This window comes from Watersipora subatra, chromosome 10 (assembly GCF_963576615.1).
Source record: "Watersipora subatra chromosome 10, tzWatSuba1.1, whole genome shotgun sequence".
Lineage (NCBI taxonomy): Eukaryota > Metazoa > Bryozoa > Gymnolaemata > Cheilostomatida > Watersiporidae > Watersipora > Watersipora subatra.
Window position 1 is genome coordinate 60340818 of NC_088717.1, and position 26562 is coordinate 60367379.

The 26562-nt window shown below is 37.6% G+C and overlaps 2 protein-coding genes across 4 annotated transcripts; one reads left to right on the forward strand and one right to left on the reverse strand.

Moving 5' to 3' along the window:
* The first annotated feature begins 1212 nt into the window (after positions 1-1212).
* LOC137406040 (uncharacterized) lies at positions 1213-9472 on the forward strand. Its single transcript, XM_068092559.1, has 5 exons — positions 1213-1336; positions 1505-1640; positions 1738-1978; positions 8560-9186; positions 9339-9472. Exons 1-5 carry the CDS (start codon positions 1290-1292, stop codon positions 9470-9472), a joined length of 1185 nt encoding a protein of 394 aa, XP_067948660.1. The 5' UTR covers positions 1213-1289.
* A 108-nt stretch (positions 9473-9580) lies between these two features.
* Positions 9581-25258, reverse strand: LOC137406039 (ankyrin repeat-containing protein DDB_G0279043-like). 3 transcript variants are annotated; one of them, XM_068092555.1, is made up of 9 exons: positions 25129-25258; positions 19635-19765; positions 19362-19478; positions 19177-19274; positions 18645-18769; positions 15690-15903; positions 13021-13085; positions 11686-11847; positions 9581-10148 (listed from the first exon to the last, which is right to left on the reverse strand). In XM_068092555.1, the coding sequence occupies exons 1-9, from the start codon at positions 25151-25153 to the stop codon at positions 9790-9792; spliced, it is 1296 nt and encodes a 431-aa protein (XP_067948656.1). In that variant the 5' UTR covers positions 25154-25258; the 3' UTR covers positions 9581-9789. The 3 variants fall into 3 exon arrangements, with proteins under 3 accessions (XP_067948656.1, XP_067948657.1, XP_067948658.1); XM_068092556.1 differs by having other exon boundaries at positions 25080-25139; XM_068092557.1 differs by lacking the exon at positions 9581-10148 and having other exon boundaries at positions 11736-11792.
* Positions 25259-26562: the final 1304 nt, after the last annotated feature.

Here is a 26562-nt window from a genome sequence, read left to right on the forward strand (position 1 = left end):
ATATTGAAGTAGTGAGTTGATGAACTACCATAGTGTATATGCAAGCACTAACAGCTGTAGGTATACTGAAGTAGTGAGTAGATGAACTACCATAGTGAGTATACAAGCACTAACAGCTGTAGGTATATTGAAGTAGTGAGTTGATGAACTACCATAGTGTATATGCAAGCACTAACAGCTGTAGGTATATTGAAGTAGTGAGTTGATGAACTACCATAGTGAGTATACAAGCACTAAAAGCTGTAGGTATACTCAAGGAAAAGGCATTTCTATTGATACGATTTCCTTTTGGGCGAATGCAGTGAAAGGGTGTTTGTCTTTGATCAGGTTTGATAAGACAAGAAGTTATCGAATAGTTTTGTGTACTCAACTGCAATAGGCGAATTCATAAAAGAAAGCTTGCTTGAGCAAGTCACATGCGCACTCAGCTCGCTAAGGCTAGTTATGAGAACAAATAGCAAGAAGGAAGTGAACTGCGTTTGCGGTTAAAAATGAGTCGAAACATGCGTCCCTACGCAAACCGACCTTTACCAACCCCACCATCACCGACGGCAAAACAGAAGCGACCTACGCAGGAGGAAGAGATTGAAAAATTGACAAGAGCACTCTCACACGGTAAGTAATTATGGCTAATTAGAGTAACGCTGGAGTCTGTTGCTTTAGCAACGTTTGGTTAAGCAATAAACAAGTAGCTCCAACAAATAGAAAACTGCAAAAACTTACCAAAAACATTTTGAATAAGAAATAACCAGGCAAATCTTTTCTCATGGCATGAGTGTTACGAAAATGTCTACTAAGAGAGGGAACGATGGATTACGAGAAGTGGCCACATAAAGAGAAGGAAAGATAGCTAATGTGGAGAAAAAGGGGTCACTGAAAACAAAAGAGAGAGAGAGATTGAGAGATGGAGAGGAATAGAAAGTGAGAGAGATGGAGGGAAAGATAAGGTTGAGGAAAGAGGTCCTAGGAAGAGTGAGAGAAATAAGTTGGAGGGGATGGTCACATGACAAGAGAAGAATAGGGTAAGGGAGGGCCACATAATAAGAGAAGAAGAGGGTGGGGAGGGCCACATCACAAGAAAGGAATAGGCTGGGGAAGGCCCCATAACAAAAGAGGAAGAGGGTGGGGAAGACCACATAACAATAAAATAATTGGGTGGGGGCGCCACAGAAATTAGGGGAAACGCAGAGAAAGTTAGATTATTCATTTTGAGTGAGTTTTGTCTCCAAAGGTATCAATGTGTTGCAGATGCCAAGAGTGAACGTTGTGAGCAAGATAAATGCTCTCGAATGTACGAACTCTACTGTAGAATATGCAAACAGCTCATCTGTTACAGGTAAGCCTGTGATTGCCTGCACACATGTTAGCGCTTTAGGCACTTGAGAGGATAACTCTCTGGTCGTATAACATTAATGAAGTGGGCCATTTCACAAACTTGGCCGTGAAAACTGCCTAAGTTAAACATGTCATATCAGCTTGCTGTAGCTGTGTGATTACTATTTAGGTGTAGCCGAGGAGAATGCAGCGCTGGAAAGAAACACGATACAGAAGACTTTGAGGAATATTTAGCGCAACACAAGCAACGCTACGAAATGTGGAAGGCTGGCAAGAAAAACAGAAGTATAAACCTTGATCAAGAGGTAGCCATTGATACAAACTAACAAGTTGAACTGTAGGTATATACAGCTCATTAATGACAGTATCTCTCAATGATTCGGAGTAATTGCTATCTTGCAGATCAGGGCACTGTCACTGAATATAAAAGCTGTTGGGCACAAGTTGGCCGATGCCCCACTTTCCACAGTTTCTGAATGTGCCAGAGAAACTGTGCAAACTCTCAATAAAGAGCTACAGAGGCTTGAAGAGATGAATAGCGAGTTGCACAGAACCTTTTCTGTAACGGAGCATTTCAGCACGCAGGTGAAAGATCTCTCAGATGTTGGTTTCATCAGGCTCATTGATGAGCTTACAATAACAGGTGATTGAGTTACATATATTAGAGCCAGTATACTTTATTTGTAAGCATTGAAAATTTATTGCATTGTTATATCGCAAATTTATCTTTTTTAATTTAATTATTTAAAATGGTATAGACTAGATTGCATTCAATTATACAAACAATAATTTGCTGACATATTTCCCTTTACTACTAAAAGACACAAAAAAATGAAAAAACTGATGAAACTGCAAATTAGTAAAAGTTATTTACTTCTAAATCTATTGACAAAAGATTTTTTGAATTAATAACTAAAAAAATCAATCGTTAAACCCTTTTACGGACATTTTATAAATGTGTTGCAATTAAGCATATTGATATAAATACAACACAAAATGTGTTATCATATGGCCTTACTATGTGGGTAGCTACCTGTACATACATAGTTTATAATATCTACCAGTACATAAAGAACTTGAAATACTTACATGTACATATGTACATAAAATACATACCTGTACATACAGAATTCAAAATACCTACCTGTACATACAGAACATAAAATACATACCTGTACATACAGAACATAAAATTAGGTGTTTAAGTTATATATATCTATATAAATCTCAAAGTTTGTCTATATATATACTATATATATCTATATAAATCTCAAAGTTTGTCTATATATATATATATATATATATATATATATACTAAACATGTATATATATATACTAGACATGTATATATATATACATATATATATACTAGACATGTATATATATATATACATATATATATATTAGACATGTATATATATATATATACTAGACATGTATATATATATATATACTAGACATGTATATATAAAAATTGATTCCTCACGCCGGTTAACCCGTATGGGTGGTAGTAGTTTCTGCTCTAACTCGGTTCTCCTACCAGAGACCTGGGAGTTTGAGCACTCACCCCAAGATCTTAGCTGTTCCCAGTAAAGCACTTTTTTGCAACTCACCTGAGTTGATTGCTGTTGGTATTTGAGCAAACCACATTTTATGCGCCGGTGTTATTGCGCCCAGTGCCCCAATGACTACTGGGATTACAGTTGTTCTTACATCCCAGCATTTTTCAATCTCTTCTCCAAGAGGGAGATATTTCTCTACCTTTTCTTTTTCTTTGCTGTCTATATTGTAGTCATTGGGTACTGCTATATCTATTATAGTAGCTCTCTTGTTCTCCTTGTCCACCACCACTATATCTGGTTGGTTTGCCAGGACATGCTTGTCAGTTTGGATGTAGAAGTCCCAGAGGATCTTAGCGCGGTCATTTTCATTGACCTAACCAGGAGTTTCTCACCAGTGTTGTGGTTTATTAAGGCCATACTCGTCACATAGACTTCTATACATAACACCTGCGACATGGTTATGCCGCTCAGTGTATGCATTTCCCACTAGCTGCTTACATCCACTGATGATGTGTTGGATGGTCTCAGGTGCATCTTTGCACAGTCTGCATCTAGGATCGTCTCTAGTGTGATAGATTTTTGTTTGGAGTTGCCTTGTTGGGAGCACTTGCTCCTGGGCTGCCATGATTAGCGACTCTGTATTGGCCATTAGGTTTCCTTTGTTCAACCACATATATGTCTGGTGAAGATCGCCAACCTTAGACATTTGTCGGTGGTAAGCACCATGAAGAGGTTTCGTGTGCCAGTCAATTTCCTCATCATCAGGGCGAAGGTCCATTGTAAGAGCAGCCGATTGAAATTCAGCTAGCAACTTATCTTAAGTGGCCATCGAGGCTGCATAGGCTTTGATGCTTTGCTCTTCCTCCTTTACTGTCTGCTATACACTTTTGAGTCCCCTACCGCCATCTTTCCTATCGAGATACAATCTAGTAGTATCAGATTTTGGGTGAAGTGCTCCATGCATGGTCAGCAGTTTACAAGTTGCTATATCTGTTTCCTTGATGGCTTCCTCAGTCCACTTTATTATTCCTGCTAGATATCTTATTACTGGCAGTGCGTAGGTATTTATTGCCATTACTTGGTTCTTGGCACTGAGCTGGCTCCGTAGGACCTGCTGAAGGCGTTTCTTGTATTCAGTAATGGCTTTGTGATGTACCTCGGCTTCGTGGTTGATGTTGCTTTGCATAATCCCCAAGTACTTGTACCCTTCTTCTATATCTTTGATGGTACCATTTGGCATTCTTAGGCCATCTGTGAGCATAGAATGGTTTTTCTTAAGAATTAGCCTTCCACATTTCTCAATACCGAAAGTCATTCCGATGTCCTTGCTGTATACCTGAGTAAGGTGTATTAGCGAATCAATGTCCCTTTCTTTGTTAGCGTACAGCTTGATGTCATCTATGTAGAAGAGGTGGTTTATCTTGGTGCCACTCTTAAACTGGTACCCATAGTGAGTCTTCTCCAGCATATTGCTTAGAGGGTTTAGGCATATGCAGAAGAGCAGCGGTGATAAGGAGTCACCTTGATAGATGCCTCGCTTAATTTTTACACTCGCTAGTTTTTTGCCATTAGCCTCCAGTTCCGTCTTCCATTTGGTCATTGACATCTTGATGAACGCCACAAGAGCAGAGTGAACATTGTACATGCTGAGGCACTCAAGTATCCAACTATGGGGAATTGAGTCATAGGCCTTTTTGTAGTCGATCCAAGCCATGGCAAGATTGGTATGCCTTCTCCTGCTGTCTTGACAGACCGTCCGATCCACCAGTAACTGATGTTTGGCTCCTCGAGTGTTGTGCCCAATTCCTTTTTTAGCACTGGTCATATAGTGACTCATGTGCTCTTCCAGTTTGTCTGCAACTATTCCTGAGAGCAGTTTCCTGGTGGTGGGCAAGCACGTTATTGGTCGATAGTTCTTGGGAATCGGCCCCTGCTTTTGATCTTTTATCAGAAGTACAGTTCGTCCTTTGGTCAGCCATTCCGGATGGTCGCCTTCTCCTATTAGGCATTCCATCTGCTTAGCCATTCTAGTGTGAAGTGATGTAAATTTTTTCAACTAGAAGGCTTGAATCATGTCATGGCCAGGTGCTACTCAGTTCTTCATACGCTGCATTCTGCACTTGATGTCCACTTCACTGATGGTGAGTCCTTGCTGAGCCACAGTGTGTTGGTGGCTCTCTTTAAGCCTCTTCAGCCAATTTGCAGTGGTGTTATGAGTAGTTTCTTTCTCCCAGATGTCCTTCCAGAACTTTGAGGTGCTGGATCGGGGAGAATCTGACATTGGCCTCCGCAGTTCACCTTTGAATTGAGAATACACTTTGGATGGATTATTGATGAACAGTTTTGTTCATTCTCTTGTTATCCCGCTCTTTGGTGTACCACTTCAGTCGTGCCGAGAGTGCTACTAGCTGCTGTTTGGCAGATTCTAGAGCTTCTATTGTGGCTTTCCTTTTTGGGGAAGCCACAATTTTTGGCTTTCCTTTTTGAGCTATACAGTCCTTGGCATTCTTTCGCTCTTGCCATATACCGTATATCGTATATTTTATACACACGCTAAATGTGCACTTTTGATTATTAACTAATATTACCTTTTGCATTTGTTGTTTATTCATATTGTTTAAAATCTAATTTTTTAGTACTATTACCTATTTTTTTAATTTGTAATTTTTAAAAAGGCCATTTCAAGTTCAAATGTGCCGTTACATTTTTATTTCCGATTTTTTGTAAGTTTTGACTGCTAAATCGATAAAAGCTAATACTTTTCGCAGACAATTGTATTATCTCGAGTAGGAATAGCCTCTTCATTCTCTCTCCGTTCAGTCAGACAAAGTACTAGACAAAGACAGTCCAATATCTCATTTTTACATTTGTACCACTATCAAGAGGTACTAGTATCATCATATTCAAAGTTTTGATGGATAGCTTCTGCTTGAACAGTAACCTTTTTTATACACACACTTTTATGCACAAATTGTTACTATTGATTCAACATATTCAGAATTTTTATTTTGTTTTTTTCAGTTCATATTAATTGTATCATTACTAAATCATATTTTATTGTAACCTTATCAAAACAGACTTAATTTAGCTATTACTAAATTGAATCTCTAAATGTGTAACCATGATAGCCAACTAACAAAGTTGGTGATGGAAAAACTTCAGAAATAAGCTAAATAGAAAGTTATAAATATATATAAATAATAAATATATATATATACATATATATAACAAGTACAAATGTCTCCCTGCAACAAATTGGGCAAATGAGACCATGATGTAACAGTCTGTTCATACTAGAATAATTTATGATTTATAAATGAACTAGCTGAATGCCTTGCTTTGCGCGTGTAGTAAAAGACAACTTATACCCATTACATTACCTATTACATTAGCTTTACACCACATCATCTGCAACTGTTTATAAGCTGTTTCTATTACCCGGGCAACGCCACGCGCTCACATTGTGAAGGCAACTGCTAATTGTTACGTGTGACGCACCGTCGTTATGTGTATTTTTACTAATGTAATGAATATTCTCACTATTATTGATAGCTATGCTCAGTTGAACGCTGTGGTTTAATGGATAAGCATGACACCTCTAGAACTGGTGGTTCGGAGATCAAAGCCTGTGAAATGGGTTTTTGTTACTAAAACTTTATCACCATAACTGGGCAGACACCTATTTTTATATATATGTACATGTAGATAGATATTGCTGGTGAGTTACCTGATGCACACCAGAAATTTGTTCTTTTGAAAGTTAGCAATTTTATCATTTAATACTTGTCATCACCTCAAGCTCTCCTCTTCTATGCAGTGAGAAGCACACTATCGATTACTATCACTTACTATCAATTACTATGACTGGCCCACTACTTTCTACAAAGTGGTTTGCAACATTCTCATATCAATTTACAACTGATGATAGGAAGCTAAGTCAGCTGTGTTTTGTAAAAAATAAATGTTCCCTGGTAAATTATACATTCTGACTCCAGCAATGGTTTGCTTTCTTGCCATGTTAAAATAAGCTGCATTTGATAAAAATACACAGCGAACAAAATTATTCTCAACAGAGGTAACCAAAACATTATTATTTACAATTTAATATATATTTTGATCAAAACTTTGTTTACTTGGCTATTAGATCGAAGTATTTATTGTAAGCAACTATTTCAATTTAAAAAAAAAAAATTTTTTTGGTGTTTCTTATAATTTTGAATCTTATATGATTAACTAGTAAAAACATTTAATTACCGACAGATAGATATTGATAGAACGATTTCTAATAAGAAGTTTCTAATTTTCTGATCGGATGTTAAAAACATGATGCAATTGATTACTATGATGAGTTACATATTCGCAGGTTGAATTAAAATACTCTCTAACTCAAAAATAGAATCATCAAGTAAAGGTTGTCTTGGCAAAAAAACACAGTGGCGGCGCACTTGCTGACTATAATCACAACTGACTATAAGCTGTGCAATGTACTAAGGCGGTATTACTCTGAGAGTTTGAAGCACCTCCCATAGATCTATCTCGTGTGTTTGAGGGTGAGACTCATAAAGAATACTGGTGGTGTTTTGTTCGAGGAATTTAAATCTTTTTCTAGTTTGAACCCTGGATAGCAGACACAACAGGTCACATGAGAGCCAAGAATTTAGTAAATGTCCTAACTTCTTTCTTCATCTAAATTGTTCAAATGAAAGCTCAAATTCTCATAAGCTAGAGCCTCTATGAGCGGCAATTATCTCATTTGTGGGAACAAGATTGTGTGTAATACACACTACATATATATCGACTGCGGATTACGGAAATCGTCAACGTTTCATGAACCCCAAATTTCTTGCTCTTTTTACGATATTACATTCGTCTCTATATTGATCATGAGAGCGACTTCTATTGCTGCATATGATAAATAGCGACTGCTATTGCTGCATATGATAAATAGCGACTGCTATTGCAGCATATGATAAATAGCGACTGCTATTGCTGCATATGATAAGTAGTGACTTTTATAGCTGCATATGATAAGTAGCGACTGCTATTGCTGCATATGATAAATAGCGACTTCTATTATCATTATTATTATCAGCTTTGAAAGTACTTCATGACATCTACTATGATTTAGTGTGGCATATGATGCATTTATCATACGTTACACGGGTCACTATGCTTGGTTATATTGAAAACTATACATTATTACTGTGGAATATTAATCATAACAGCTTAATTCTTATACACACAACACACCGTGTCAGGAAACACAAGATGATTACATAGCACTGTACGCTATGCGTACACGATAGTTGCAGTTACATGTGACTTCTGTATGTATGGTCACATGTGACTTCTGTATGTATGGTCACACGTGACTTTTGTATGTATGGTCACACATGACTTGTGTATGTATGGTCACACGTGACTTCTGTATGTATGGTCACACGTGACTTTTGTATGTATGGTCACACGTGACTTCTGTATGTATGGTCACGCACCCCTAGTAGACTACTTGTGTTCCTTCAGAATATCAGCTGACCTGCTGCTATAGTTACAAGAGGCTATTAATAAAAAAAGTATGCCTTTTATTATCAATAAAGATGCTATAAACACACGAGTTTTTATATGGACATTTATCCAATAACTTTAACTTTTTCTGTTGTAGATGAGTGTCATAGAAGTAAAAAATTCAACTTGGGAACGTTTGATTCAATGCAAACAAGCACAGTAGAGCACTTGGCACTGACACCAGAAGCGAATGCTGTGCTCGCCGCAACATTTTCGGATGTCAATCTGTATAATTGTTCGAGCACTAAATCTGCGGGGACAGTGCCCATTCATGGGCGCGTTGCTGGACTCTACAGCTACAACGGGCATCTTTATGTTGCCATGAATTTGAATGGCGCAGGGGATAGAATTGTTGTGTATGATCAGCAATTTGCCCAAGCTCGTCATTGGATGACTGACGTGAACTCCTCTGATCTAACGGTCAACAATGAAAAATTGTATTTAGCCGGACTTGACAAAAAACTTCATGTCTATTCAACCTATGGTACACGACTCTATGAAATCACAGAAGGCGCTGGAAACCGCCTGGCCAGCCATCCACTCCCAGACATTATTTTAGTGACCAACTACGAGAAAAACTGTGTGTTCGGACTAAACGGTGAAAAAAAGGAGGTCCTTTGGTCAGCAGAAGTGGAGGCTCCATGGGGTGTGACTATAGATGAATATGAAGTTGTGTGGGTGTGGTCTGAATGCCAACAAAACATTTGCATCTTCGATGACAAAGGTAGGGAGTACATCTCCGTGGCTATCTATGTGTAGCCACCTGTGAGTGCTACACAGTAGCCACCGAGAATGAATTGTACGCAGTCCAAACCAGTGTAGATAAGCATAGACTGGCTGACTTACATGCTGACTTACATGTATGTCCTTCTACAGGCACAAAGAAACACGAAATAGAACACCCCAAGTTGACTGGAATCGGTGACGTAACAAGCATCTGCATTAAGAACGGAAAGTTATGGGTTGGCTTCGAGGGAGGCTTGTACAGATTCCAAATAGGCTACTATTGAGCAAGAGACAGAGCCATGAATTACTAATATATTGTATGTGAGCTGAGTAGGTAACTTGTTATTGACCATGCTCACACAGTAGCCATGCACACACCGTAGCAATACTCACAAAGTAGCAATGTGTATTGTTTAAATGCTGTCCAGTGAGTAAAATAATACTGATATCTCTCTTCTACTGGCCAAACAAGGAAATGTGTCGATTCTGGCACAGAGACACACAAATTTAACAGAGACATGCCAAAATGTGTAAACTAACATCTACACATCAATGCGAATAGATTAATCATTGATTTACTGCAGCAAGATCGACAAGGTTATCAGCTGTATAGTTCCGATTCACCAATGTCTTCCATTAAAATATATGATTTAAGCCTCGGTGAAACGTGATCTAAAGATTTGAGACGATGGGCTATTGAATGACCGAGATACCTCCTCACGGCCCTTCGGCACAGGCTCATAAGGTCTACAGGCCCACACCCAGCTGTGCAGAAGGAAAGGAGCATTCGAAAAGTTGGTTCTAAATGTGGGTATTTGATGCTAAGGGGCACAAGTCGGAGTTGACGTAGGAGAAGTCTTGCAGTAGTTTTCATGTCAGCGGAGGCAGGCTCGACTCCGTGGCAAATGAGCAGTTCTAGGCATGATGTATATCTGTAGATCCGGTCGGCTAGACCAAAGCCTAAAAGGAAATAAAATAGGAGTGAAGTAAACAGTAGACCTCACAGGTTCATAAAATCAATAAACATGACCATGCTGCCAACTGCCTTTCTCCGGTCTACCTATGGAGTCTGTGAGTCAAGATTACGAGCTTGATTTTGGGATTATCGTAACATGCCAATGATTAATAGTAGAGAATGTCTGAAAATGGCTAAGTGCATGGATTTGGTAAAATGGTTACTGGCCAGATGGCTCTTTTAATCAGGCGTGATGAATAGAATTACAATTATTCGGTGCGGTTGCCAGCGAGCAGAATTATTACTGTTACAGCTATGTGCTTTGATAAGTACTAGCAGGTGTCCAAATGTATCAAACACAATCGATTGTGATGGAAACGTTGGGAAATGTGCAGCAACAGTGACACTGCAGTACAGACGTTTGGAAAGCCAGCAATATCAGTTGATGCACAGTATTAGCAACATATTAATACGCAGTTGCAGTACACATACAACTACAGAGTTTAAAGAAGGTGCCGTATGCATGAATTGCTGGACTTCAAGTAATAAATTACAGAGGAAGTAAATGCGCAGTAGATTTCAGCGACCAAGTTGCAAAAAAAACCCAATTGCATTAGCGCATGTTTACGGCGCATTACAAAGTTGTAATATACTGCAAAACAGCTGCGCACTGCACTAAAACGACTTAAAACTCTGGCGTAACATAGCCTATAAAAATATAGAGATGTTATTACATGTCCCACAGCTATTATCACTGCGATAACAGGCAAAGTAAACTTCTGGAAGTGGCACAAGAGCTAAAAGTTAGCCTAATTATAGAAATATCTCACTCAGACATCCCACATGTATGGGGTAGCTATGTGTTAATAATAGGTAATATTGTTGTGATGATCAGGGGCTTAGAAGACTAGAGCCAACCTTTAGACACTTCGGGACAGTTGCGTAATTGAATTCACAGTTCAAGTAGATGATAGGAACATTTTGACAGTAGGTGATACCAACAGTTCATAGTACTAGTAGGTGATACCAACAGTTCATAGTACTAGTAGGCGATACTAACAGTTCATAGTACTAGTAGGTGAAATTAACAGTTCATAGTACTAGTAGGTGATACCAACAGTTCATAGTACTAGTACATGTAGGTGATACTAACAGTTCATAGTACTAGTAGGTGATACTAACAGTTCATAGTGGTAGTAGGTGATACTAACAGCTAATAGCACTAGTAGGTGATACTAACAGTTCATAGTAGAAAATGGTGATACCAACAGTTCATAGTACTAGTAGGTGATACTAACAGTTCATAGTACTAGTAGGTGATACTAACAGTTCATAGTACTAGTAGATGATACTAACAGGTCATAGTACTAGTAGGTGATACTAACAGTTCATAGTCCTAGTAAGTGATACTGACAGTTCATAGTACTAGTAGGTGATACTAACAGTTCATAGTGCTTGTAAATTATACTAGCAGATTATTATAATAGAGCTAAGAGGCCTCACAAAAATCCTATGGGATCAGTAAATGAGATTTGCAGGCACCTAATTTTGATCCATAAATACTGAAAACAACAACTAGTTCATCATGTATAGCCTTCTTGGTGTAGTCAAATAGGACATCTGTTGACGCTCCGTGGTTCATAAGAAGTCTACATATAGAAGGAGAGAGTAAAGTAAGGGCCCGCGTTATCACTTGCGGATTACCTAAAACAAAATCATTGAGACACCATAATATGAGATTGTGTATGAAGTGAATCTCTGTGTTGTTCAACCGTCATACAGTTTGAGCATCCATTTAGTTTTAACATTGTTAGCTTCAACTTCTGAGTTCTACCGAGAAGACAACTCTTATTTATAAGGGAATAAACCAGCATTTAACAGCTTGTAAACAGCGTATAACTGTGAGAGTTACACACCATCTACTCAGAGGCCTCTAATAATACAAAAGAAGCGCGATAATACTCGCGGCCACCATATGTACTATATCATAGATTATGGTACATATGTACGACTACATTGGCATATCAATCTTATAGATTATAGAACATGTGTACTATCATTAGCATATCAATCTTATAGAACATGTACACTAGCATCAGCATATTAATCTTATAGATTATAGAACATGTGTATTATCGTCAGCATATCAATCTTATAGATTATAAAACATGTATACTATCATCAGCATACCAATCTTATAGATTATAGAACATGTATACTATCATCAGCACTAGTGCTGCACGATAAACCGATATCATTCGATGTGACGATATATTTCAATGGATGATTTTATATTTTGTCAGTTTTTAAATTGATATGAATATCGAAGCCAATATTTTAGCAAAATATCGGTGGGTTATTTTGCAAAACTGGAGTTGTCCACTCTCCTTATTGTAAAGAAAGGACAACTCCTGTTTTTAACCGATATTGACTAACTTCCTTTCATATCGTTCATGTTAAAGCCCAACACTATACATCGATAGAAGACAACTCCAATGTTCGATGCTGTTCGATATATTTAGAGACCAAATATTCAAATGCACATGCAAAGATATCGTGCAGCACTAATCAGCACATCAATCTTATAAATTTTAGAACATGTATACTACCATCAGCATATCAATCTTATAGATTATATAACATGTATACTATCATCAGCATGTTAATCTTATAGATAATAGAACATGTATACTATCGTCAGCATATCAATCTTATAGATTATAGAACATATATACTATCATCAGCATGTCAATCTTATAGATAATAGAACATGTATACTATCATCAGCATATCAATATTATAGATCATAGAACATGCGCTATTCTATCGGATTTACATCAAAAGAACCCTGAAATTTTCCCTAATCTAAAGACTCACCGAGTGCACAATGACTTGAATAGTTAACATCAACATCTGAAGAGATAAGCAAAGACTCCAATGATCTAAAAGAGTTACCAACAATCACTACCGACTACAGAAGAGTTACTCTAACTTAATGAGGAGTGAGAGCAATGATAGACAAACAACCACTGTAATTTATACCGTGATTAATTACTAGGATGTTTCAACAACCTACAGAAAATATGGTGCCGGAATACAACTTTAAAAATGGCCTCATTGCTATAGAATTGTAACCAACTCAACTGAGTCAGCTGCACAGCACCAAAATCCGTACTGTGATCATCAAGCTAAAAAATCAAACGAACACTAAAAATACAAAAACGAGTGAGTTAGAAATTGAAAACAAGAGTGCAACAGAGGAAGAGAAAGAAAGGACGATCGAGTGAGAGAGGAAGTGAAAACGTGAGAGTGAGAAAGTGGGAGCAAAAAAGAGTGAATGAGAGGGAGTGAAAACGTGAAAGAGAGTGAGAAAGTGGGAGCAAGAAAGAGTGAATGAGAGGGAGTGAAAACGTGAAAGAGAGTGAGAAAGTGGGAGCAAGAAAGAGTGAATGAGAGGGAGTGAAAACGTGAAAGAGAGTGAGAAAGTGGGAGCAAGAAAGAGTGAATGAGAGGGAGTGAAAACGTGAAAGAGAGTGAGAAAGTGGAAGCAAGAAAGAGTGAATGAGAGGAAGTGAAAACGTGAAAGAGAGTGAGAAAGTGGGAGCAAGAAAGAGTGAATGAGAGGGAGTGAAAACGTGAAAGAGAGTGAGAAAGTGGGAGCAAGAAAGAGTGAATGAGAGGGAGTGAAAACGTGAAAGAGAGTGAGAAAGTGGGAACAAGAAAGAGTGAATGAGAGGAAGTGAAAACGTGAAAGAGAGTGAGAAAGTGGGAGCAAGAAAGAGTGAATGAGAGGGAGTGAAAACGTGAAAGAGAGTGAGAAAGTGGGAACAAGAAAGAGTGAATGAGAGGAAGTGAAAACGTGAAAGAGAGTGAGAAAGTGGGAACAAGAAAGAGTGAATGAGAGGGAGTGAAAACGTGAAAGAGAGTGAGAAAGTGGGAGCAAGAAAGAGTGAATGAAAGGGAGTGAAAACGTGAAAGAGAGTGAGAAAGTGGGAGCAAGAAAGAGTGAATGAGAGGAAGTGAAAACGTGAAAGAGAGTGAGAAAGTGGGAGCAAGAAAGAGTGAATGAGAGGGAGTGAAAACGTGAAAGAGAGTGAGAAAGTGGAAGCAAGAAAGAGTGAATGAGAGGAAGTGAAAACGTGAAAGAGAGTGAGAAAGTGGGAGCAAGAAAGAGTGAATGAGAGGGAGTGAAAACGTGAAAGAGAGTGAGAAAGTGGGAGCAAGAAAGAGTGAATGAGAGGGAGTGAAAACGTGAAAGAGAGTGAGAAAGTGGGAACAAGAAAGAGTGAATGAGAGGAAGTGAAAACGTGAAAGAGAGTGAGAAAGTGGGAGCAAGAAAGAGTGAATGAGAGGGAGTGAAAACGTGAAAGAGAGTGAGAAAGTGGGAGCAAGAAAGAGTGAATGAGAGGGAGTGAAAACGTGAAAGAGAGTGAGAAAGTGGGAACAAGAAAGAGTGAATGAGAGGAAGTGAAAACGTGAAAGAGAGTGAGAAAGTGGGAGCAAGAAAGAGTGAATGAGAGGGAGTGAAAACGTGAAAGAGAGTGAGAAAGTGGGAGCAAGAAAGAGTGAATGAGAGGGAGTGAAAACGTGAAAGAGAGTGAGAAAGTGGGAACAAGAAAGAGTGAATGAGAGGAAGTGAAAACGTGAAAGAGAGTGAGAAAGTGGGAACAAGAAAGAGTGAATGAGAGGGAGTGAAAACGTGAAAGAGAGTGAGAAAGTGGGAGCAAGAAAGAGTGAATGAGAGGGAGTGAAAACGTGAAAGAGAGTGAGAAAGTGGGAGCAAGAAAGAGTGAATGAGAGGGAGCGAAAACGTGAAAGAGAGTGAGAAAGTGGGAGCAAGAAAGAGTGAATGAGAGGGAGTGAAAACGTGAAAGAGAGTGAGAAAGTGGGAGCAAGAAAGAGTGAATGAGAGGAAGTGAAAACGTGAAAGAGAGTGAGAAAGTGGGAGCAAGAAAGAGTGAATGAGAGGGAGTGAAAACGTGAAAGAGAGTGAGAAAGTGGGAGCAAGAAAGAGTGAATGAGAGGGAGTGAAAACGTGAAAGAGAGTGAGAAAGTGGGAACAAGAAAGAGTGAATGAGAGGGAGTGAAAACGTGAAAGAGAGTGAGAAAGTGGGAGCAAGAAAGAGTGAATGAGAGGAAGTGAAAACGTGAAAGAGAGTGAGAAAGTGGGAACAAGAAAGAGTGAATGAGAGGGAGTGAAAACGTGAAAGAGAGTGAGAAAGTGGGAGCAAGAAAGAGTGAATGAGAGGAAGTGAAAACGTGAAAGAGAGTGAGAAAGTGGGAGCAAGAAAGAGTGAATGAGAGGGAGTGAAAACGTGAAAGAGAGTGAGAAAGTGGGAACAAGAAAGAGTGAATGAGAGGGAGTGAAAACGTGAAAGAGAGTGAGAAAGTGGGAGCAAGAAAGAGTGAATGAGAGGAAGTGAAAACGTGAAAGAGAGTGAGAAAGTGGGAGCAAGAAAGAGTGAAATTGAAAACGTGAAAGAGAGTGAGAAAGGGGGAACAAGAAAGAGAGAGAAAGCAAGAAGCTTAGTGAGTCAACTACTAACCTTTTGATAAGCCATTCATCTTGACAATCATGTATAAGTTGAACTTTCTTGGAGTGCTCCACAAAGATCATGTTTATAGGACAATACGTCCACTCCCCCATCGCATTGACATTAGCTCCTAAGTCTACTAGTGCCCGTATCACATGAGCTGACTTCCTGAAGCATGCCACATGCAGAGGTGTCCATTCATCACATAAAATATTCACATTTGAGCCTAAACAAAATAAAGTGTAATAATGTGCGTTAGTCGTGGCATGAGATGGTTTATATCACAAATGCTATTTAACTGAGTCATAAAGCACTATAAAGCACACGATGCTGGTCGGGTAGACAATTTCCACAAGTCTACCAAGCCATGACTTATATAACTAGATATGACTTATATAACTAGATATCTGACTAGTCCATCGTTTCTCCTCGATCTAAATATACCTATATATATAATATGTGATATATATATATATCTAGATATACATATATCTAGATAGATATAGATATATATATATACTAGCTGTACTACCCAGTGCTGCGCGAGTAATAAAAGTCTTTGGACACAAAACTGATTCGTAGTTAACATATAAATAACAACATTTGCCATTTTAACTTCTAAACTAGATATAAACTACAAGATACCCCGGCAATTAACAATATTTATTCTACTTTCAATTGGAATATAAATTATTGTAAACGATGCATATACACTTAAATACATCAAAAATATGTAATTATACATACACTAATGTAGTGCACACAAAGTACGGACTTACACCAGAATTCTAATGACTAGGATGGAATTAAGCTTTAGCACACAAAATGTTTTTTGTAGTCAGGTTCCATCTGGGTACATGTTAATCTCATTGGTTGGTGAAGGTCTTGCATGAGGACAGATCATTGCTAGGATTTGATCTGTAGTCAGGTTCCATCTGGGTACTTGTTAATCTCATTGGTTGGTGAAGGTGGTCTTGCATGAGGACAGATCATTGCTAGGATTTGATAAGGTTCATCTTGGAGAATGCAGACTCGCATAGATATGTTGATGAAAATATAGCATACAGCCTATATGTACATGTAATTGCTAGTTGCGTCATGACAGGATATAAGGCCTTTGTTGCAGCTTTAGTGCGGAACTCTGGGGTCAAGACATTCTCTGTAGCTTGCAGGTCACCTAGTTCCATCTGCATGGCAGCCACTGACAAGTCAATAGAAAATTCAACTATGGCCAATGCCCAATCACCATCTATTCCATTGACCAAAGGCGCTTTTATGAGCCGAGTCAACCTTTCTACCTTGCCAAAGTGCCTTAAAAACCCCTGACTCAGGTTGTTGATATGGTCACAGTAGCACTGGACATCCATGTCTCCAACCCTTTCATCTCGTAATAATTTGAGGCAAGGAAAGTGCAGCATATCTGCTCGAAGGTCACTCGTGAATAATCATATCGCGCCTACAGATGTCAACCAGGAAAGCCATATCAGCCAAACGCTTTTCACTTTTTAGCGTGTTAATAAACACCTCAGCGCTTGAGTCACAAGTTTCAAGAAACACAAACAGGTCTTTTTGTAACTGCCATTTCCTTTACTGAGCCAACACACATTGTCATGGGTGAGAAGCTCATAATACTGGGTATCAATATCTCTTAAAAAATGTTTTAGTTTTCTGTAACGAAGTGTCGATTTGCTCTTGAGGTAGTTGATCATCTTCATTGCATTTACCATCATCATGAGGAAATCTTATTGAGCTATCATGAGGATATCTTCACTGAGCTTGCCACACAACAGTGTTTGATGAGTTATGCAACGGAAGGCTGGTTAAAATACGCACGCTTGCAGCACTTGCTCGTATGCTTGCATTCCTATGTTCCGTAAGAGATCATGATGCATAATGATTATATGCATAATAATCCGTAGCATGGCAAGTTGGCTGTTATGCATAGCGGAAGTGCACCTGGATTCACATCCGCACATCCGAATGCATGGGCTTGGTTACCGTGAGGTACAATCTTTTTTCCTAACGCTGGCTTCAGGCAAATGGATACGACTCTTATTATAGCAAAGATTTAGACAAGCTTACATTACTAGCTTAAGTTACTAGCTTAAGTTACTAGCTTAAGTTACTAGCTTAAGTTACTAGCTTAAGTTACTAGCTTAAGTTACTAGCTTAAGTTACTAGCTTAAGTTACTAGCTTAAGTTACTAGCTTAAGTTACTAGCTTAAGTTACTAGCTTAAGTTACTAGTTTAAGTTACTAGCTTAAGTTACTAGCTTAAGTTACTAGCTTAAGTTACTAGCTTAAGTTACTAGCTTAAGTTACTAGTTTAAGTTACTAGCTTAAGTTACTAGCTTAAGTTACTAGCTTAAGTTACTAGCTTAAGTTACTAGCTTAAGTTACTAGCTTAAGTTACTAGCTTAAGTTACTAGTTTAAGTTACTAGCTTAAGTTACTAGCTTAAGTTACTAGCTTAAGTTACTAGCTTAAGTTACTAGTTTAAGTTACTAGCTTAAGTTACTAGCTTAAGTTACTAGCTTAAGTTGCTCAAATGGATTGGGTAAAAAAAACTTAACCAAAGGCAACTACATTACCTGCCACTGTTTATAAGTTATTTTAAAACTTGAACGAATGTGTAGCATAAGAAGTAAGAAATGTTTATGAACAATCTGTTCTAGTTACGCCTTGAGCTTTCAGGTATTTCACTTATGCATTGACCAGACACATGCAGAAAAAACAAACACCTTCATTTAAAATTTAGAATGGTAAATGTTGATTAAAATAAATTTTCTGTGCACCAACCTTTTTATTACCCATGCAACTCTAGGGATTCACCTAGTAACTCCTTGAAATGTAAGTGCAAATAGTCAATTTTAAGTCACCATGCAGCTTTTACTAGCACAGCAATAATTGTGAACGGCTACATGTGGTAAACCTCAGCATCAAACAGTAGAAACTGTTATACTGACTACCTGCAGAGGCAAGAACCCGGACAATAGATGTTTGATCAGTTCTAACTGCAGCTATTAGCTCACTCTCCTCTGACTCATCTTCAGTGCTAACTTGAGCTCCGTAACTAAGAAGTATCATAACAAGCCTGCAAGAGATGATAGCCTCAAGATCAGCATATATAGCGTAATAAAACTTATGGTAGGCTGATCACCTGGGCCCACACAGTGCTTGTAACAGATACTTTGAAGTGACACCTATTGTACCTGCACCATCTTTTGACCTTTTATTCTATACCCTCTATATACCCATTTATGTCCAACCATCTTGCACAGTTCCTCATTCTTCAACACTTTACTGTGATATTGTAAGTTCTGCATGCTCCTTGGGTATCATTCAGCCTTCAATCTATGAGCTATGTTACTACATCTTCATTCCAAAGAATAAAGCCTTCATCAACAAGCCCTCATCCCCAAGAATTACCATCCCTGGCACCCAGAACAGACTTTAACCTCCCAAAAGCTAATTAGATACGAGAGCAAATAGAAAACCTACGGAAGTGATCCGATGTAGGAGGCGAAATAGAGCGCTGTCTCACCGAACCAACTTTTGTCATTAATTGAAATTGTAGAGTGTATTAAGATATGCTGAACCTACAACATTTCATACAGATGATACAAGCGCACGTTTTTCTTATACAGAGATTTTGCACAAAATGAAAGATAAAAATGTAAAAGCACCTCATCATAATTGTTACAGATGGCAGCCTTGTGCAGTTTCGTGATGTGCATACGATCTAGTTCGTTAATTGCGTCCCTGTTGCCACCTATTGATGCGTCGACAAGTTCTTTCACCTCCTAAAATGTTACAAAAGTCATAGTAAAAGCCAAAGTCAATCTCTCTTGATCTCTTGAGTGAAATACAAATTATGAGACGCGGGAAAGACAAACGCCAAATGAACAGAATGAGCAAAAGCTACAAGGTTTCTACGGAGATGGCCAATTAACGCATACCTTAAATATAACCTGATGATGAATATTCTTTTTCATCTTCAGTCTTTCCAGTTTATCTAAATGTAATTCAGTCTGTAGATTATCTGTAACCTCGTCATTCAACATTGTATCGCTGAAATTGTTTGAAGACCCTAAAATTCCCAACAAATCACTCATAAACCACTTTGACTAATATGCACCGAGTACCAAATATTAAACCTTCCTGGCACATTCGAAGTATCCACTCCCTATCATTCATTCAAACTCTTAAACCCCTCTTATTTACTCAGTCTCCACCTCATCTAAAACTTTCGAGTTTGTTATTCCTCTGTCTACGAACTATCTGACTCATCCAACGCTTCATCTACAACCGTGAAAGTGTCAGACTCATCAGTGGTATAAATTCTTGTTAACCCTTCTACATAAACTCGACGTTTTACTTGTAGTTGATTCATTTACACTGTCATAGTCAAGTAATTAATTCTGTTGAATTATCAGGTTTGCGATTTTATTGACACATTTAACAAAAATAATGTAGCTCATAGCTGTTTTCTATTAATGAAGTTGAATTCTCTGTTACAACCATTTTAAGGCTATCCAACATTTATGTCAGTGGTATGGTATACTGCCTTGCTAGCAAACATACTTTTATGGTTTCTATGAAGGTAGAGATAGTTCAGAATAATCCTATCAGCCTTTGGTCATACTAGTAAACTGTATGAATGGTGTACTGAATACTGAATAAAAGCTACAGTGCTTCTAAAGATAATGTGAAGTGAAGCACTTTCTCTAATGAGTTACGAAAACGCATTAGAGAAAGTGCTTGTTCAAAGTGCTTGTGCCGAAACTTGTTTAAGAAAGCTTTCATTAGTACAGGTTTTTCTTGTTTGTTTGATACAGTTACATATCTTTAGCACACAATTGCAATAATATCAATCAAGCTACTGCACTCTACCTACAGAGACATCACACGCCATCTCAACTATAAAGCAGGGCTGAGTTGAAAGGTAAAAGCAGAATCAAAGATTTGGAACATTAATTAGTTCCAAAGCCAATAGCTAATAACGTAAGCTCAACTTTCAACGTCTGCCAACTCTCTAACCGAAAGAAACCATACATAGAATCACAGGTGAAATTCAAAACTTTCTGGCACATAAACTAACCCCTTACAAAACCCTTCATCATTTTTGAAAATTCCGCTTTCGCTCATAATTTGACTATACATATCATGCTCACTTGAATTTATATCATAAGAATGATAAGGTTTATTTCCACTTGCTAACTGTATGCAATTTTTTTGTCATTAAAAATTTCCCATTGACTTAATTTCATAGTAAATATTATCACAAAGAGGGGGTTTGAAGATATACTTTGATCAAGCTTGTAATAGCTCCTCTGGGCCTCTGCTTAGAGGTACAATTAAACTACACACAAGAATGTTGGCAACTGAGAACTCACACGCAGCTCTCTCTGCAGCTTATAAACAACTTGTTAACCAGTGACAAGCTGAGATCACGACAAGGCATAAAGGAATACTGAAGGTAATTGCTGCTTCAAAGAGATATTTTTTTACAAATGTTGCACCAGAAAATTTGGGATTGCAAACTAAATTTGATACACGATGCATTTACTTCTAAATAAGACATCTACCAAATGCGTACCAGATAACCGATCTGTCCACTTAAAGACGGGGTTGCGTCAAACTTGAGTTGATTTTAATAAAATTTTTTTTTGCCTATCAGTTGATATGTTGTTTGTTGTGTTGGGCGATCTCATTGTCAAGATATTTGAAGATTAAAATCGAGAAAAAATTGATCATGGTAAAAACGCTCAGGCCAAAAAAACATACTCAGACTTGCCCAAAATGATGTAACGCGTGATACAACCTGTCTCTATAGCTCGTATTTACATCGGCTAATGTGATAAAAGTCTAGTCTTACGTGGCTCTATTGGCATATATTTTATTTTGTATTTGCTCATGTTGGCTAGAATAAAATTTTAACTCCAGCTACAGATACATTATTGTGAATGTTTCAAACGCCTCAAATAAGGTAAATTGAAAACTTGTCATATTAACTTCCTCTTAATGCTGTTTAAACATTGGAGTACCGACTATCAATTCTACTGTCTACGGTAATTAGGTCGTCCAGTTAGCTTATTTCATCACGACCTTTGTATCAGCTAAGTTCTCAGTTGCTAAACGCACACCAGAAACTAGCTACAAAATAAAATAGGCACGCCGCCATCTTTGGAAATAATATGTTCGAATATATGGCGAAACCAACTGCATTCCAAAAAGTCATGTATAGTCTACGTTATCTAGTCATTATTATTATCATTTTGTAGAAAGTTTTACTGGTCTATTTGATTAGTTAATTCAAGTACAAAACAAATGGTCTTATGAGTTGACCGAAATAGTGAACGCAAAACAATGTCAAGTTCGTTGAAATCAATTAACCCGCCGATTCAGGAAAAGATTAATAAAACCATAATTGCACCTGGTTGACGGCTTGTAGACTCGTCTGTTTTCACTTAGTAGGGTGGATCATAAACTTTTCGAACTTAATATTTGGTCCGTTGGAATTAAGTCGAGCTATTCAAAAGTACCTGTCAATACAGCTCTGATTACACTTCATAAATCCATCAGAGAAGATTTCAATACAGATTATAACAGGCCTATAATGTATTCAATATGTTCTGCAAAAGTTTTCATCGCAGCACAAAGTTTTTATTAAAAACATTCATCCAAGTCTTGGCCATTGACAGTTTCAGTTCATATAATAGGACAAATTAATCTACTGCAGCAAACTTTGTGCAGCACACATTCGTGTCTCTCTTTCCCATTTATGGCAGTTTCCAGACCGACACGACTGTTCTGCTAGTGAACCTGTAACCATAAACATCCTGCAACATTAAAACAATGTAATAAATGGCATTCATATATATATGTCGTTCTAACGTGTATCTACTGCAAGCATTCAATTTGGGAGTTGGATAGATTCCGAGTGTAATTTTAAAACGAATAAATGTCTAACAAAAAAATAAATATGCCAAGCAAACAATTTGAAGCTTTGTTTCTGAAATTTGAAGATGAGCATTGATCAATCATTGATCAATCGATTTTCCTCACTTTTTACACACTAAACATAAATTCTAATCATAAATCTAATTCACTAGCTAAAAAACCAAAGAAAATGCTATATAGCCAAGTGAAATGATAAAAAGTTGTGAAACGATTAAAAAGTTATGCATAGACGATTCTGACAGCAAAAAGTTATAATTTACTTATTAGTAGATGTATTCATGAGTACTAAAATTATTACCGTTAGCTTAGAATATATGTATAGGATGCTCAAAGTTGAAGATAATTTTACCTCCATTCTCCTATCTTCCTCTGCAGCATAACGCTGCTGACGCCTGTCAGCTCTAACCATAACCTGTCTGATGATTGATGTAAAATAAATATGTCGATTTATGTAGCTACTAGAATCTACTACTAGAATCTACTAGTAGAATCTACTAGTAGAATCTACAAGCTGTTGCACGTAACTAACTAGTAATAGAGTAATCTCCCTAACAACGAGAATCTTCGACACCAGAGACAAACCGTTTTACGAGTGATAACATTTAACATGACCTATATAAAAATTTCGTCCTGATGATTGGCTAAAGAAAAATCTTATATTTATCGCTCGTATTTTTACATGTATCACTCGTTATGTCATGAATGAAGCACCCGCTGGAATCTGAGCTTTTTAAAAGATGGCCTCATTCAAATGCATATATCTCTGGATAGGGTTAGTCTACAAAGACAAAAATGGCATAAAATTGTAGCTGATGTTTTAGCCGTTTATTGGTCTTAATTTCATTAAATCGACCTTTTTGACGCAACCACATCTGCAATGCTAAGAAACATATCAATCACATTCCACAACCTGTTTAATCATGGCACATCTACACGAACAAATGATGCACACCCTATACACCCAATGTTTAGTCTGATGCCAACCTTAACTTTAACCGAATAAAAATCTTCAAGTGCGTTGGTATAGACCTTATGTTGCGGTGTCATAGCTTTATCTGTTAGAATAGTTTGTTGTATAGAAGTATAAACAAATGGAAAATGGAAGCAAATAGAGAAATGCCAAAACCACGGAGATACACGCAATATTACACCTAGTAGACCAGAGGACCATCATGAGAAAGTCATCATTTACCCATATACAAACAGTCTTCATATACCCATATACAAGCAGTCATCATATACCCATATACAAGCAGTTATTATATACCCATATACAAGCAGTCATCATATACCCATATACAAGCAGCCATCCTATATCCATATACAAGCAGTCATCATATATACTACCCATATACAAGCAGTCATCATATACCCATCTACAAAAAGATTAGAAACCTCTAGTGGAAGTAACCCATGAAGAATGAGACATCAATTGGCGTGCCAGAAAACCACCAAAAAATTAGATCTCTATCAGACATGACCAAAATAGCTGGAGTTAGTGATCATTTCCAATCATTAAACTTCCATGACGTTCTTAAGTCAACTCAAATACTAACCATCTGCAACATAAATAACAGAACCTGAGTACCTAAACACCTTCTCACAGGCTAACAGGCACAACTCCGATGACTCAGCCTCTTTCCCTCTACCTTCTGAGGCACTTCCCTCTGCCTGTGGAGCCTATCTCTTTCCCTCTGGCCTGCTGAACTTCTTTCCTTTCTAACTGCTGAAGCTCCTTCTATTTCAAATGCTAAGTCTAACTAGCTATAAACCATCACAACTCACCTTTGACTATTGAGACTCGCAGCAGTATGTGAGTGAGTGAAGGAGCATAGACGACCATTCGACTAACGGTGTAACTTTTATTGGCTATTTTATTGATAAATTAAATAATTAATTTTAGTTATTGGCTATTTGTCATTAATATTATTGTTTTAGAATGTTGTTAGTTGTGTATTTTAATTGTTTGACTTACAGAATAAAAAAGTATATTTTACCGGTAAATATCAGCATTGCTCATACTAGCTTAACACTTTCACTACTGTTTGAGCCAGTCATTATCAAATTAATAGTCAAAATAAAATAAGATGGCAAAGCAAAATCAACACTGATGTATGTGTGGATTCGGATTAATTATATTTACTTTATCATTTCCCATATTCACCGTAACCATGTCTAAGGTTTTATTTGAATGACATAAATGAAACCTAAGAGGAGTAGCTTTAACCTTATCATTGTACAGAAACGAACAACTCGACTGTACAAATATAACAGTACAGCAACAGTACAACATCAAACCCTGAGTCATTCAATTGTAAATCGGTTGATATATGCAAGCATAACAAAAAATGGTTACTTTATCAAAGGCTTCAGCGTGATAACCAGCAAACATGATAGCAAATGAGCATGGCAATAAGAAAGTTTTTGCAAAATAAACGTACTGAATTTGCAATTTCAAATACTGCATTTTGCATAATTTATTCAACTAACCTATATCTAAGAATATTCCGAGCATAAAGCCTCTGGGAAGATACTATTGCGAGAGTTTTTCCCTTGGAAAAATCTAGTTCCTATCCAAAAATTTTTCTACCGTATATGCCGTATACCGTGGCTCTTTCCTAGGACTATTTGGATAGGAACTAGTTTTTTCCTTTTCCCTTAGCGCCCCAGGAGCACCCTGCTTACCAATGCACTTGAATACATGTTGGGCATAACGAACTAATCCAATAATATTTTCAAACTCTGACTATGATTTAGCGTTTCCAACATTTTACTTTTAGTGTAGCTGCGTTCTTAAATTCCGCATGTCTTATGTTCCGCAAAACTTACCTTATGCCTAATAGTCCAGTGCTTGTGATGCTAAATTGTAAAATAGCAGAAAACGGTCAGCAGAAGTTTTTTGATTACTTCAAAATAATTAATGTAGCATAATTTAACTAAAATAGAGCTTTTAAAACTGAAAACTTGCTATTTCTAGTAAAAATATTAAAAGTACAGTTGTATTATTTTGCAGCGCGCAGTCACGATTTCATAATTACTACGCCTTGTTAAACCATGAGTGATCCGGTTTGTCATTATTAAAGAAAGTAGTGCGTACAGGCCCGTATTCCATGGAACAGCTGGGCGGCTGAGCCGCCCTGGCCTTCCAATAATTTTTAACGGCCAAGTACTAAGAATTGCAGTCTAAGCTCATTCACTTGGAATTTCCAACTACTAATTCCGAGCACTAGTTCCGAGCAACTAGCGATGATGCTCACTGATTTAGCACACTTGTATTGGTTTTGCCTGCCACTAATGCCACTATGCAGTGAGTGAGAGATCTTTTTTTGCATTGAAGCAAAGCAAAACAGCGACGAGGAGCACTATAGGGCAGGCTCGTTTTAATAATCTTCTAATATTACACATATATAAAGATGTTGAAATACATGTAGATACAGAATTAGTTGTGAAAGATTTCTGCCATGGACACATTGACAGAACAAAAGCTATTGCAATGAAGAAGTAATAGCTCTTGCTCTTTCAATGTTTTTTTTACATAAATCTGTATTGTCATGAGTTTTATATCGTTTGTTAAATAAAGAAAAGGTTTTGCCTACCATGAACAATAAGCAATATATTTATGTAGATTTCGATGCTTACAATTGATTGCATATATGCATACTTTGAGAGTTGTTGATGCCTAAAGGGTCCAGAGCTCCTAGGCGCTGCCCCGTATCCCATTAAAGAAGGGGCTACCACCGCCCCCTAAACCCCCAAGTGTTCATAGCTAGTCGTCTAACATTTACAGCCCCAACTTGCAACCAGGGAATACAGGCCTGACTGCGTAGGCTGCATGCATGCTTGCAAGTTGAAATGGAAACAAATGCTGCTACCTCATATGCTTTTTAGTGTCTGAAATCAGAAAATGACAACTGCAACTTGATT

What these genes read in the sequence shown, in the direction of transcription:
- LOC137406040 (XM_068092559.1), top strand. Translation starts at nt 1,290, where the DNA reads ATGTACGAACTCTACTGTAGAATATGCAAACAGCTCATCTGTTACAG. An exon ending in GTATAAACCTTGATCAAGAG is followed by an intron (nt 1,641 to 1,737) that starts GTAGCCATTGAT and finishes GCTATCTTGCAG; the next exon opens with ATCAGGGCACTGTCACTGAA. An exon ending in TGATGAGCTTACAATAACAG is followed by an intron (nt 1,979 to 8,559) that starts GTGATTGAGTTA and finishes TTTCTGTTGTAG; the next exon opens with ATGAGTGTCATAGAAGTAAA.
- LOC137406039 (XM_068092555.1), bottom strand. Translation starts at nt 25,153, where the DNA reads ATGCTCGGAATATTCTTAGATATAG. An exon ending in CCGGGTTCTTGCCTCTGCAG is followed by an intron (nt 15,904 to 18,644) that starts GTAGTCAGTATA and finishes TATTTTGTTTAG; the next exon opens with GCTCAAATGTGAATATTTTA. An exon ending in GATGAATGGCTTATCAAAAG is followed by an intron (nt 13,086 to 15,689) that starts GTTAGTAGTTGA and finishes TAACTCTTTTAG; the next exon opens with ATCATTGGAGTCTTTGCTTA.